Source organism: Corapipo altera, unplaced genomic scaffold (genome assembly GCF_003945725.1).
Source record: "Corapipo altera isolate COAL_440 unplaced genomic scaffold, ASM394572v1 50, whole genome shotgun sequence".
NCBI lineage: Eukaryota > Metazoa > Chordata > Aves > Passeriformes > Pipridae > Corapipo > Corapipo altera.
In genome coordinates, this window is record NW_020884889.1 from 9,606,138 (window position 1) to 9,620,298 (window position 14,161).

Here is a 14,161-nt window from a genome sequence, read left to right on the forward strand (position 1 = left end):
TGCCTCCTGAGGAAGAAGCAGTTGGTGAAGAACTTGAGGACCACCGTGAGCCAGAGACAGCCCATGGCCATGAACTAGTCTGACCCGAGCTAAGGCATAGGGGAGTGTCCTGGTCACCAAGTCACCCTTTCCTGGTGCCCTCATCTGTGCCAAGGGACTGCTGTAAGGCAGGAAGACCCTTGTTGTGTGCTCAGAGAAAAAGGAAAAAGGATGGCAAGGCTGATCTTGCAGGAAGAGGAGATTTGGGTTGTCTGTTTGCATGTTTTTCATGGCAGTGAAAAGAGAAATCTGGAAGGTCCCCCAAGAGTGGGGCATCAGCATCTCCCTGTACACTGGTCCTTGTTGTACCCTTCATGGGAAGCACAGCTGGCACTTCCCTCCAGGCCTTCCTCCTCACCACTGCTGGCTCCATGGCCTCTCCATCCCGGGGATTTTTTCCAGCCATGTTGATGTCATGTTCCAGTGTGGTGTCGAAATGAAAGTTAAGAAAGAAGAATATTCATGCTAAGAGAGTTTCTGTGCTTTATGTACAATCAATAGTGCTGCTAATCATTTCTGAACATTTTCTATCCTTTTGTGCTCAAAGCTATGATTAAAGCTTCATGAGAAATTAGTCACTCTTTGTAACTTGTGGCTGGTCCAGGTTTTGCCTTTGGGTTTGATTTTGTGAACATCCCACAAAAAAGGGATGATTCAAAAGCAGCCACTTCTTCTTTGAGCCATGTTTCACTAACAGTCTGGACCAGATTTTTTCCCCTACTTTATTGCAGCAACTATTGCATCTTTAGGATTAACACCACCTTTTATACCAGAGAAAAAAAAATGGCATGGCTCTGTTGTGCTCTCTCTATCTCTCCAGCGCTCTGGCTGTGATTTTCTCCTTCTGTCACAGGCAGGGCACTGGGCAGCACAGCCTCTCCTCATGCACCAGCAGCTGATTCATAGCTCTGAACGCCGGGAGAGAATGAGGCCGGTACCACCGTGAGCGTGAAAATCTAGCGAGAGAAAAGGCCTCAGCTCATGTGGGAAGCGAGGCCCTCGTGCCGGTTTTCCCCTCCGGGCCCGACCCCCGTGGTGCTGTATTTCTCTTCCCACCGCGCTGCCCCAGGTTTGGAAGTCCCACACGGAGCCGAGGTAACGTGCTGAGGGCCCTGACATTTCCAGGGCGTAAAATAAACCCCGCTCGCCGGAGCTACAAGCGGTGCCTGAGAGGAGCTTCCCCCGGGGCAGGAGCAGGGAGAGCTGGGACGAGCCTGCCCTTTCCTTGGGGCCGAGTGGGCAGCGCGGGGGCCGCCGCAGCCCCGGCTCGGGCTGAGCCGCAGCTCTTGGCCCCGCCAGTGCCGCCGGCGGAGGAGGACCGGTCGCAGAAAGCGGATTTTGGGGGATTTTGGGCGCCACCGGAGGGTCCCTCGCGCCCCCTCTCCCCCCTCCCCGCGCGCCGAGGGCGCGTGAGCCGGCGGCGGGCGCTGATTGGCTGCGAGGCGCCCCCCGGGGGCCGCCGGGCCGCGGCCGCGCGCCGAGCGCCATTCACGGCGCTGCCCGCCCGCACGCGCCCAGCCCATTCACAAAAACTTCATTCATAAAACCGGCGGCCGCGGCTGCGGCGGGGCCGGCCCGGGCGCTGCGGGGAACGGCCCCGGGGGCGCGGCAATACCCGGCGGTTCCTGGATTATTACGGTGCTGAAGGACTTTTCCAGCAGGAATTAGCGAGACCGACGCTGCTCAGTGTTTTTCGTGGGTTTGTGCCTGACGGCGGGGCAGGAGCTGCAGCGCAGGGATGCTCTTCGCCTCTGGGGCAGCGGCGGTGGAAGTGCAGAGAGCTGGGCACCTTTCGGGGTTCATGCCGGTCTGAAAATACGTTTGAGCTCGTAGCTCTCTTGCTGTGCTTTGTGTGGAATATGCTTGAGCTTTCGCTGCAGCCAGGACTCGGTAATTAATGATGCTACAGCTGTGAGTCTTCAGAGCTAGGTGGGATTTAGTGCCTGGTTTGAGGCAGGAATGAAGGCAGGTTTGGATAGCGGCTCGTCAGCTTAAGCTGCTGTACCACTGATGTGCTTTCCCGTATGCTGCTTTTATTACTGCTTACAAAATGCCAGATGTCCATGCAGTTTTAAGCCTTGTCCATTGAGGAAAATAAACCACTCAAGAGGGAGTCAGCAAAAATATCCGATAGGTTTCTGTTTTGAAAATTATTTGACTTGCTTGATTTCCATATAAATTATCTACAAGAGCCAATTTATGCAAGAATATCCAATTACAGACCTGCCAAGGCTATGAGAGAACGCAGCCAGCAGAGCCTCGGTGGACACGTCCTGTATGTAGGGTTATTCAGACATCCAGGAATGCTGCACAGGGCTAAGTACAGCCGATTCAGGAATGATTCCATAACATCCCTAGACGAAGGTACACAAAATACGCCTTTAAATATCAAAGGTTCTTCCTCCTCTTCCCATTCTTCAACACCTAATTTACTGACAGAAGATGTCTCCTTGGGGCCACAGGACACCTGCACCACCCTGTGCACGCTGATCCCCCGGATGGCGAACATTAAACTTGCCAACCCATCAAATCTGCCGGGGCTGAAAAATTTCTGCCTGGGAACGAAAGAGGTGCCACGAATTAAGCTCACGGAGTGTGTTACCATCCCGAGCAGCCCAACCTCGCCCGAGATCAGCTGCCTGTCGGCCTCTTATCCACAGCCTGACCTGGATAAGCTGGTCCTAACCCCAAAGCCAGCAGGTGACTGCGCCGTGCGAGGGGCTGAGGAGGCTGCTCCTGTGGGCAGGCAGGACAGGAGCCTCACACAGAGCGAAGAGAGCACGTACACCCAGGAGCCAGGAACGACCTACAGCGTCAGGGTGAGTACTTCTCACAGAGTCTCCATTCTCTGACAAAGCAAACTGCTCAGGGGGCTGCTGGGTGATCTCCATTTTCCCTCTCCTGGAGTCAGTGCCCCAAACCACTGAATTCTCCTGTGTATTTCCTGTCTCCTGATGTAGGTAGGGCTGGGATGTCGAACTGAAGGAGCTAAAAGTGCCCCAGCTGCTCCCAGAGGTAACACAACCTTCATTTCCAAAGGACTATCTTTAGACTCTCTGAGGAGTGCTGCTGAGCTGCAATTAAAACAGGGGTTACTCTGGCCTGAAATTCATGTTGAAGGCAAAAGGGGGCCCATTCCTCACAGAGCAACTGCAGGCACTAGGTACATGCTGGCCCACGCTGCTGACATATTTATCAGGGAGGGTGTGGGGCAGGTGCTGCCCAGGTTGTATTTCCAGTATGGTTTTCTTCCGATCTTTCTGGAAATCACCTCATTTCATGAGGAATATCTCTGAAGGGGTGGGGTTACTGGTGGGAGCCTCACTACACAACAGTTGTTTCCCTCCATCTTCCTGCTCCTGATGCTCCCATGGCTGTGGGTCTGCAGGAGCCTGCCCAAGGAGAGCTGCAAGAGCATGGCTGATGTGTCCTGGCCAAACTCTTGGTGTTTTTTTCAACCAGCCCCTTTAATAATAACAAGCAGGTCGGTAAATAAGCAGCCTGGGGGGTTGGGCATCATTATTAGAGAGATGGGCAAGGTGGTCCTTTCCTTAGGGACTGCAAGGCTTTTTTGGGAGCTGGTGATGAAGCCTCAGATGGGCTGGGAAGTGTCTGGGGGCACAGTGCTGCAGCATGGCAGGGGTGTGGTGCAGAGGGGTGGTCTCACCTGGAGGCAAAGTGGGGCTGAGAGGCCAAGGACTGGGCAGTTGGAGCTGCTCCCAATCCTTACCCTCTTGCCCTGGCCCTTGCCCTCTCTCCTGTGGTGTTTGGAGACACCCACTATCCCCATGCAGCTTCTTGTGCCCTGTTGGGCTATGGAACTGTTGGGATCTCTGCAGAGACCCTTTTAGGAGGAAGGTCAGGTCTATATTACTGCTGCTACCAAAGGCCTTGGCCTTAACAGCTTACTCAGAATCTGAAGAGGATCAGGCAATTACATGGAGAAGATCCTCAGTTACTTTAGAAGGGCAGTGATGTGGTGAATTAAAGAAATGCTATAGGGCAGAGTCTGTCCCCTGCGGACTGGAGTGAGGCACAAATTGCCTTTCCAGGGTTGTTCTAAGAAAAGGCAATTTTGGGCTCACTGTGTCCTCGGGGAGGTGGCTGTGGCTCTGTGTGACTGGTGGTGACAGGGCACCTGTGTCAGTGCCTTGTGTCACCGGGGCTCCAGGGGAGGACGCTGAGACCCATAACAGCACCTGTTCCCCCAAGGTGTTTGTGCAAATAACAAAGAGCCTAAATATTAATATTTTAATAGGAGCCTGGACAGCTCCGATTCTCACAGTTATCTTTCAAAGCATACTTTGTATGCAGGTTGCTGCAGGCTTTACAAGATGGGTATTTACCCCGCCTGTGTTCACATTCTACCCATTATGCACCTTTCCCACAGTGCTGCCCACCTGGAGCTGAGGTTCTCTCTAAACAGTGCCCATGGAGGCCATGCACTTGTGTCTCCTGCTGGTGTTTGTTATGGCTGTGATGAGCCTGAGGAATATTCCAAGAGGCATTTGGCCATCCTGTCTCTTGCCTGTTGGGGAGTGTCAGGGAGGTGGTTGCTTCTGAGCAGGAGGATAGGACCCAGCTTGGTTTTAAAAATGTGCTATTTAACTAAAGTATGGAAAGGAAATGCTACTGCCAGATATTTCATTACAATACCATTATACTTTAAAATAGTATGGGAAAGGCTGCTTGCAGCATCCTTTGCCTCAAAGGAGTTTTATGAATGTGCAGGTTAATCGTCTGCTAGTGGTTTGATGGCATATGCATATAGATACGTGCTATCATACCTGTCTGTAATCAGTTGTGTGTCTCTAGAGTAAAAGGAGCCTGACTATTTCTGACATAGAAGTTCAGAATGACATGAAGTGTGCCCTGAGAGAGTGCATGTGGGCACCTGTCCCCTGCAAAGTCCTGCTCTGTCCACAGAGGATGTGACAGGACAGCCTGGAGCAGCTGTTCCCTGTCTCTGTGCGGGGAGGGGGGTTTGGGGCAGCGCTTTCCTGGTCCCCAGAAGCCACCAGCACCTTTCCCATGCTCAAGGCAGGGAAATATTGTGGTATTTCATCTGCAGGCACTTCCCTGGCGTGCGGTACCCTGACACCGCACCCGGAGAGCTGCCCTGCATCGCCCGTCGTAAATAAATAACTACACGCGTATGCACAGCCGGGCTCTGGCAGGAAGGAGATGGGCTCCGGTGATTCATGGCTTCAGAGCCGCAGCTGTGAATCATGAGCCGGGGGCTCGGGCCCGGCGGGTGCTGGGGCGGTGCTGGCTGTGCCGGCTCAGGGATGGATGGGGTGTGGGCAGCCCTGCAGCGCCCACCGGCGCAAACCTCGGCCCTGGGGCTGCGCCTCTGCACCCCGGCATCGCCCCCGAGGCCCAGAGCTCTCTGAGGAACTGCTTCCAACAGAAACCTGCGTGTTTTCAGGCCATTTGCTTTGTCACAGCCGGAGAGTGGGGACAGGGTGGTTTGGAACCAATTCTTTTGGAGCCCTGGCCCACTGCAGAAAGTGGTTTTTCGGCACAAAACTAAAAAGGCAAAGGAATATATGTGTATGTGCCTGTTTTTATGAATTTTCCCTGGTTTTCGTTTGTGGGGGTTTTTTTTCAAAATATATTTAAAATTGAAAACCTGTGAATAAAAGGGTCACACTTTCCCAGGAAAATTTCCATTTATCAAAAGCTGTTCTTCATCACAAAAAGCCCCGGCTCACTGTCCTTAGGGAAGGGGCTGTGCTGTGTGGGCACAGGGAGTAGGACAGCCCAAGGGCCTGTCTGTCAGTCTGTCTGCACTGCTGCTGCTGCAGGGAAGAAGATGAGAGCAGAGTAAGCACATGAGGAGAATTAGGCTAGCACTGACAAACCACTAGTGGGATATTTTTTGTCTTTAATGGGCTGTTTTCTTCCTTGAAGGTGTCTAGTCTGTTTTCCAGCCTGTTCTGCCCTGGTTTTGTGCTGTCTCACCGGTGCCCCGGGGGTCCCACAGCTGCCTGCAGTGCTGAGTGCTGTGGGCTGCCTCGGCCTCTCTGCTCCCCTTGGTGGGGATGGAAGAGGCTCTATGGGCTTTGCTTTTGGATCTGGATGGGGTTGGTGTTTGCTGGAGGAAGCCAGTGGGGTTCAAGCTGAGGAACAAACCAGTTGAATGTCCTGCAGGGTGCAAACCTGGGCCAAATCTCTTCATTTGTTGCCTGAATGTGGCTGCTAATGGTGTTGCACAGTGCTGACCCCAGCCCAGTGAATCCTGCTGTGTGAGGAGGGATGAGCAGCCGAGCTGACTGCCATGGTGCAGCCTGTGCCCTGGCAGGAGCACAGTGCCACTATGGCACTGTAGCTGTGGTGGTCTCTGCTTTACAACAGACACAGTGGCTTTCCAACCCCAAAGCTAACACAGGCAGCATCTAAGGAAGGGCTTACAAAACTTCCCCACCAAAGCTACAGTGGTCTGTGCATTGCTCCTTCCCCACATCTCTGCTCCCAGTGTTGTCCATAGAGGGAAGACAGCACTTCACCTTCCTGCCAGGGTGAAAGCAGGGAAATCTCCAGTCAGGTTCCTGAGCCTGGCAGCCAGCTACAGGGGGGGCAGCACCACGGCTGTAACTGGCAAACTCGTTTTGCCTTTTATGCAGAGACCTGTCTCCTTATAACTCCAGTGCCATTGTTCTGCCATGTGCTGGTGGCTGCTGCTCGCTTCTGTCTGGTCTCCTTTCCAGATGGCTCCATTGCAATCTAGAGTTGAGTTATTCAGGCAAATCAAAGCAAAACTCTCCCACTGCTCTGCAGCTTCCTGCCCTGCATGGCAGAAATCAATGGTCCCTCCATGGGGCAATGCCCACCCCAGGCAGCCCTTGCCTGCAAGGAGAGTGATGGTAAACTTAGAAATGGTTTTTCCCTCTCTTCAAAAGCACCTTGTTAAAGCAGTGCCAAGGGGAAATGATCAGTGACCTGCTACACCACTTAGTTGCACACAAGTCTGTGGGGCTGGGTGGATCCATTCAAGGGGACTGAGGAAGCTGGTGGAAGTGCTCACTGAGCCACTTTCCATCATTTATCAGCAGTCTTGGTTCACTGAGAAGGTCCAAATTGACTAGAAAGTTAGCAAATGTCACAGGCATCTACAAAAAGGGCCAGAAGGAGGATGTGGGGAACTACAAGCCTGTCAGTCTGACTTCAGTGCCAGGGGTTCACCTTGAGAACCATCACCTGGCACGTGCAGGACAACCAGGAGATCAGACCCAGCCAGCACAGGTTTAGGAAAGGCAGGTTCTGCTTGACTAACCTGATCTCCTTCTTAGTGGATCACTTAGTGGATGCACTTAGTGGATCACAGCTAAAGGCTGTGGATTTGTCTACCTGGACAAAGGCTTTAGTAAAGCCTTTGATACTGTCTCCAGCAGCATTCTCCTAGTGAAACCAGCTGCTCATGGCTTGGATGGGTGCACAGTTTGCTGGGTAAAAACCTGGCTGAGCAGCCAAGCTCAGGCAGTGGTGGTGACTGATCCTTCATCCAGCTGGCATCTGGTCACTAGCAGTGTTCCCCCGGACTCAGTACTGGGCTCAGGTTTTGGGCCCCTTACAACAAGAAAGACATCGAGATGCTGGAGTGAATCCAGAGAAGGGCAATGGAGCTGGGGAAGGGTCTGGAGCACAGGTCTTGTGAGGAGCAGTTGAGGGAGCTGGAGGTGTTCATCCTAGAGAAAAGTAGGCTCAGGGGGGACTTCATCACTCTCTACAGCTCCCTGAAAGATGGTTGTAGTTAGGTGATGGTCAGTCTCTTCTCCCAACTAACAAGCAACTGGACAAGGGGAAATGGCCTCAATTTTTGCCAGGGTGGTGGGGGTGGGGATTTAGGTTGGATATTAGGAAGAATTTCTTTGTGGAAATGTTTGTCAAGCATTGGAACAGGCTGCCCAGGGAAGTGGTTGAGTCGCCATCCCTGGAGGTATTTAAAAGACATGTAGATGGGGTACTTGGAGATCTGGTTTAGTGGTGGACTGACAGTGCTGGGTTAATGGTTGGACTTGATGATCTTAGAGGTCTTTTCCAAACCAAATGATTCTATGATTCTGTGTTTCCTGTGTGTGAATCACTGTCTGTCATTCAAGCTGGAGCTGGAGTCACTGACTGCGTTATGGCAGGGAATGAAGTGAGACGTGGGTCTGGATTAGAAAGTGCCTGAAAAGCTTATTCACATGGGCCCTGCCTAGTGCCTTCACATCTCCTCCCACACAGTCCCTCATCCTGTTTGCAGTCACTTTCTGTCATCTCTTGTAAATAGATGTGAAAGGATGTATGTGTCTTCAATAACCACTGTTCTCTCCTGCCACCTCCCTGCCATCCTGGTACCGTGGGGAAACATCAGCCAGCCCCACATGACCCTCCAGATTCAAACACCAGGGTACAAAGCAGCCCCCAGTGCCAATGCCTCTCTTTGCAGGAAGAGAGGGGACAGCTTTGCACGTGTTGCCATTGAAGGAGAGGTTCCCTTTCCAGCAGGGGCCAGTGAGTCTTTCCCTCCCAAGTGCTGCTGCTTGTCCTGGCAGGACTCTCCATCCTACTCCTGACAGAACAGAGGGTTCAGCATCCGCTTTCATGAATGAGGTCAAGTTTTTAGCACTTGGCTTGTTTCAGTGTTGGTGCTTTATTCTTCTATAGGTAGCTGAATTCTGCAGTTGTATCTGTGCTTGTTGCTGCAAGCTGTTTACTGCACCCTTGTGCCTGTGTCCAGCTTCCCCCAGCTTCTTGCAGCTCAGTGGAGGTGTGCCATGCCTCTAGTTGTGGGGCTTCAGAAGAGGAAGACTCCTTGGACATTATCTTATTACCCTGGTTATCCCAAAAGCACCTGGTGAATAGCTTGGGCTGGGGCAAGAGCTATGCACTGCTGTGGCTTCCTCTCCTGGGCACCTGTGGCTGCTACCTTCCCCATGTTTTAGTTCAACCTTCCCTGCAGCAGGAAAGCTGGAGCTGCCTTGATCCTGCATTGCCAGATGAGCCCACTTTTTGTGCGGGCTGCTCTTTGAGGTGTACACCATGGACACCACCTAAACTGAAATCTGCGCACTGAAGTCTCTGAGGCAAACATTGTCCTTCTCTCCTGCCTTCCTTTCTCTTTCTCCCATACATTGGTTGTGCTGCTTGTCAGACTTTGCTATGGAGGGGTTAATATTTTCCTTGTTTAATTGTTAATTATTTTTTTCTTCCTTGGAGAATGTCTTTTGGTTTTCTGAATAGGTTTCTGGCATCCCATTGCCCTTTTATGTGCTCCACAGGCTTCTCCCAGGCTCTGTGACCCTGACTTCCTCTGCCCCAGTCCCACATTGTCCCCCTGCCCCGGGCTCTGCTGGTTTTCTGTCCGTTCCTACTGCAATCTGAAGGTTCAGCCATTACTAACTCTGCCAGTTTAGATAACCAACAACAGCTAAAATAAATGAGAGATGCAGTGAGGTGCCATGTTAATGCACTTCCCTACTCAGGCTTTTAAAGAGAAAAAAAAAAAAGGTCTTTTGTGAATCATTGATAAGTTCAGCTTCACTCAGGGTCACTTATGCAAAAACCTAATATTGATTTTTCATCTTTGCTTAGAGTAGCTTCCCACGCATCTGTACAGGATGCAATGGGGACTCACTTATCAGCATATGACTCACCTACTCCTCTAAATTTCTCTTTTTTCAAGGGTAGAGGAGCAGCCAACCAGCTCATAGGATGCTTGACCTTATGCTGTGGGATCAGAGGTTGTCGCTGTGCTACAGGCTGAGGCTTAGACATATTTTCCACATTTGCATTGTTCCCGTTAAGCAGGAATATCTTTAACAAGGCAGATAGCTCTCAAAGTCATTAAATGTTCATTAGGGAAGCAGTTCTGCTAACCCTTCAGATTCTTACTGATGTCCTTCCAGGTCCCTGACCTAATTCTGGAGTTCTCCCAAGGGTTACATTGCTATCTGGAAAGAAACCAAAATAAGGATAATACAATTGTTGTGGAATCTCTGCTTGACTGCACACATAACGTTCTCTTTTTCACACACACATTCATTTCTGAAAGTCTCCAAAGCTGAAACAGATACCTAAATCCAACCCCCTCTGAATGGCCCAGCAGAAAAATCAATTCACAGGCAAAGTGAGGCAGAGGAAGTAAATGCAGTACCTTTCTCTGACAGATAATGCTTTTTCTATCTATTCAGACGAGGGGACAGAGCATGCAGGTCTCTGCCTGGGATTTCCAGGTTGCCTCTGTATCCCAGAGGGTTTGGCTTTCTGCAGGAGAGGTCTGCACAGGCAGGCTGTTGCTGCAGCTCTTGGGCACTGTGTGAGCAGTGCAGGATGGTCCCAAAAGGCAAACCGAGAGACCCAGACCTACGCCAGCTTCATGAAATGAAGAGATCAGAGTGCTTCAACAGCACAGAGGTGGAGATCAATAGAAATGCTGACAGAATTAGTAAGATATGTTTGGGGAGGGGTAAATTCAGTGGATAGGCTTAGCCTAGCATACTTCAGTGAGATGAAAATGTGCCCATAGGTCAAAGGAGTCTGTGGGCTGACATGCACATTCTTGATATTTCTGAAAATTAGTCTTATGCAAATCCAAAATGAGTACAGAAAATGCCTCCAGCTCTGTCCTGTAGAAGTGTGGTGGTCACCCCTCATTTAAAGCCGGTCACTTTACAGTCCAGGCTCTTAAGAGCTGTTGCCATGACCTGGAAAATTGCAACTTTATCTCCTTCATCTTCTGCAGAGGTTATTTGTCATCAGATGTGCAGCAGCATGGAGCCAGTGTTTTTCCTCGTGCCCTGTAATGCCTCCTACTGCTCTGAAGGGACACTCAGCTCTTCTGCATGGGGGCTCTGAGTACATTGGTCTCGTGGGCCTTTCAGAGCCTGTCTGCTCCTGGAGGCTCTGTTGTCTCCAGTATTTCCTCATGTATTCCTCCCAGCTAGCTCAGTGTCACAGGCCAATAACTGAGAGTAGGCAGAATTGGAAAAAAGGAATAATTGTATTTTGTTTCCCCAGAGTGTTTTACTCTTTTTTTTGGTGCTATGGTGTTGAAGCCATTGGTATCTTTATTGCTCTTCTCTACACTTTTTAGTAAAACAAGATCTATTTAGGAAACAGCTTTAGGATGCTGATTTCATTTTCCGTTTAGACTGTAGTTCTGCATAGACTTAGTGGATGGTAGCCACTTTTACTTCCTCCTGTGATCCTCCTCTTACTTGTGTACCAGATGTTAACAGAGTCCTCTCTTTTCTCTGTCTCTCTGTTTTCCATAGTACATGGGCTGTATTGAAGTGCTGCAGTCAATGAGATCCCTGGACTTTGGCACACGAACACAAGTCACCAGGTAGGTGGTATAAAACTGAGGTTCAGACCAAGAATGAAGAGCCCAAGTGCTAATTTCTATATAAAGCTGAGGGTGCTTGCCAAGCTCTGAGACAATTTTGAATAGGAGTTTGCATGTTTTGTTTTGTGGTTTTTTTTTTTCCTGAGTGATGATTTTAATTATTTGATCATTACAATAGGCTGTTTGCATTGGAAAATGAATTGTTTCAGGCACAGAGCTCATTTCTCTCCCAGTCCTTGTTCAGAGAGCCTCCCCCTGCAGTCACAGCACAGTGCAGACATCCCTAGCTGGTTGGGTACCAGCAGCAGCCGGACTGTGCACGTGGGATCAGCGCTGCCTGCAGGCTGTCCTGGGGCACAGGGTAAATCCCCTGGTGCTCCCATGGCTGTGGGTGCCATAGCCAAGGTGGTAACCAGGACGGTCACAGGTCTCCCTGTCATGCTGCTTCACACCTGACACAAAGTGTCATCACTCCCTCAATCCAGCAAGGTCATCTGATGAATTTTTGTCCGACATATGACATTGCTTGACCTCATCTGCACCAAGACCAGGCTCAGCTGGAAGTGGACTCACAAGGAAAACATGTTGAAATACAGCTGTTTCCATCTGTACTGCAAGCCTAAGTTTCCAGGCTGCAAATCAGAAAAAGATTCACTCTCAGATACAACTGAATGTGGTTTAAACATGAAATATTTTGTGGTCTTTCGGAAAGTTTGCAACTTCTCTTGCAGATTGCTGCCATTTGCTGGGTGTAGATTATTAATATATGCACCTGTGGGGGAGCTGAAATGTCCTACCAGGAACAGAAAAGCCCAGTTTTATTTTTACATTTATTCTTGTAAGTCTGGCAGTGCAGGAGTGTTTGAGTTTTCCAAACAATCACCCCCCTTCCAGCTCTGAGTGCTTCGTGCTGCCGGGACGAACTCACGGTCCAGCAGTCAGGACTAGTGCTCTCCCATGCAGCCCCAGCAGCTCAGCACCTCCAAAGGCTTTTTGGAGAGGTGGGTGCAGGACATTTTGGCCTGGCCTTAGACACGTTCTTTCATCCACTAAGCTACTTTTCTGACATGGTTCATGCTGAGGATGCCAGGAGTGTGGCTGAGGTTTCCTGCACCTGCCCAACTCTCCCTTCCTGCTGGCGGATGATTTTCAGATGCTCTTTTGCTTCCTCAAGTGTTTGTATCAAAGAAGTAACGGAGAAAGGAAAGAAACATTAAGAGATAATTGTTCTATTTCTACCTGTTGGCTCCCAGACTTATCAACTGAAGAACTTGAGTCCTTCAGTGCCTATATACCACACTTGAAAGCTGCCCCATTTGTTTGATATGCAGAATCAGCAGTTGTTGACATTTACAATCAGTGTAAGCACTCACTCACCCAGTTCCCGCATGTGTGTATGAAGAAGTGCCTGAGATACAAATACACTTCCCTCAGCCCTGTTGTTTACTGATCAAAAAGAGCCATGTAATGCACTGAACCCAAAGCAATCAGCCCGGGCCACTGTTCTTCACAGCTCAGCCAAAGTTCAAGGTTATCTCCCATTTGCAAGACATGGAGTGTGTGTGCTGCTACACTGACAGAACAGAGCTTTGGATGGTTTGTCTGGAAAATAGTGAATATGAATTACTGCGTGACAAGAGCTTGGCAACTTAAATTTGGGCTGGATAGTAAGGTTTTGTTAAGCAGAACTATGTCAAAACTTAACAATGGAAATATTTCCATCACCTAAAAAAAATGCCACTGCTGACCTTAACAGGCTCTTTTGTGCATGAGAAATTCAAAACTTAAACTGTTTGCAAACCAAATGCTGAAGTGCTGAGCTCATGCATGCAAACTTTAAAGTTCGATCGATTACAAGCTGACTGGAGCAAAGATAACATTGATTATTCCCCTATTGTTCTCCCAGAGGAGTAAGTTTATAGACACATGCACAACGCACCAACCAAGGAGCTGTTGGAAATGATCCCATTTTAATCATCTCTGTTATTTGTACTGGGCTAAAAAATATTTTTACTTTGATGACATTTCACTGAGCAAAGTGGCTTCTTCTGTTTTAAAGTGATGCAAAAAGGGTCTTTAATTATTTCTGTGCCCTGCCTTGCTTTATGTGTGTGTGCATGCTTAGTTAGCCTCATGGTCTCTAAAACTGAAGTTGTTATTTACCTCCCTCACGTGAATGTTGGAAAGATCAACAAATTCATGTTTGCCAAAGTGCTGTGAGGAGGTCAAAGAGATGAGCAGGAAGGATTTATTTTCTAGTTTCTTGCTGGACTTGCATTTTCAGTCACTTACCAGGCACGTGGTTAGGGAAGGCAGAAAGTGGCCTCTCCAGCTATGAATGACCATGGCATGCAGGGTGCTGAGGGGCCAAATGACCACAGGGTAGCGAGGACAAGGCCAGGCACTGAGGTGCTTTTTACCCTCGGTGGCCATGTGGTGAGGAGGTTGGCAGAGCAGATTTCACTGCAGCAGTTTTCCAGCTCTGCTGTTGCCTGCCTGTGACCAGACTTACATGCTCTTAGGACATCCCTCCCGTTTTGTGGAATTCCCAAACTACCTATAGATGACAGAAGTAACACCAAGAAATAAGTGTTACAGATTCTTCTGCTTAAGGGGATTTGTATTTTTTTTTTGAATGGTTACACACAAATGCGCTGTGTTTGCTGTTCTGGATCCCAGATTGTTTGGGTTGTCACCCTTGTGCTGTGGCAGGTCCTGCCTTTGCTGGACCCTGACATGTGCTTCCCTTGTCCACCCCTTCAGCTCTTTTACACATTGCCCGCTTCTGTT

The 14,161-nt window shown here is 49.8% G+C and overlaps 1 protein-coding gene across 1 annotated transcript in view; it reads left to right on the top strand.

Annotated features, from left to right (window-relative positions):
* Positions 1-1,572: 1,572 nt before the first annotated feature.
* The window catches only part of SHC4 (SHC adaptor protein 4), a 32,592-nt gene continuing 20,003 nt past the window's right edge, over positions 1,573-14,161 (top strand). The window contains exons 1-2 of the mRNA XM_027644648.1: positions 1,573-2,858; positions 11,301-11,371. Coding sequence (XP_027500449.1) covers positions 2,274-2,858; positions 11,301-11,371 — 656 coding nt within the window. The 5' untranslated portion in view covers positions 1,573-2,273. The remainder of the gene's footprint in view (positions 2,859-11,300; positions 11,372-14,161) is intronic.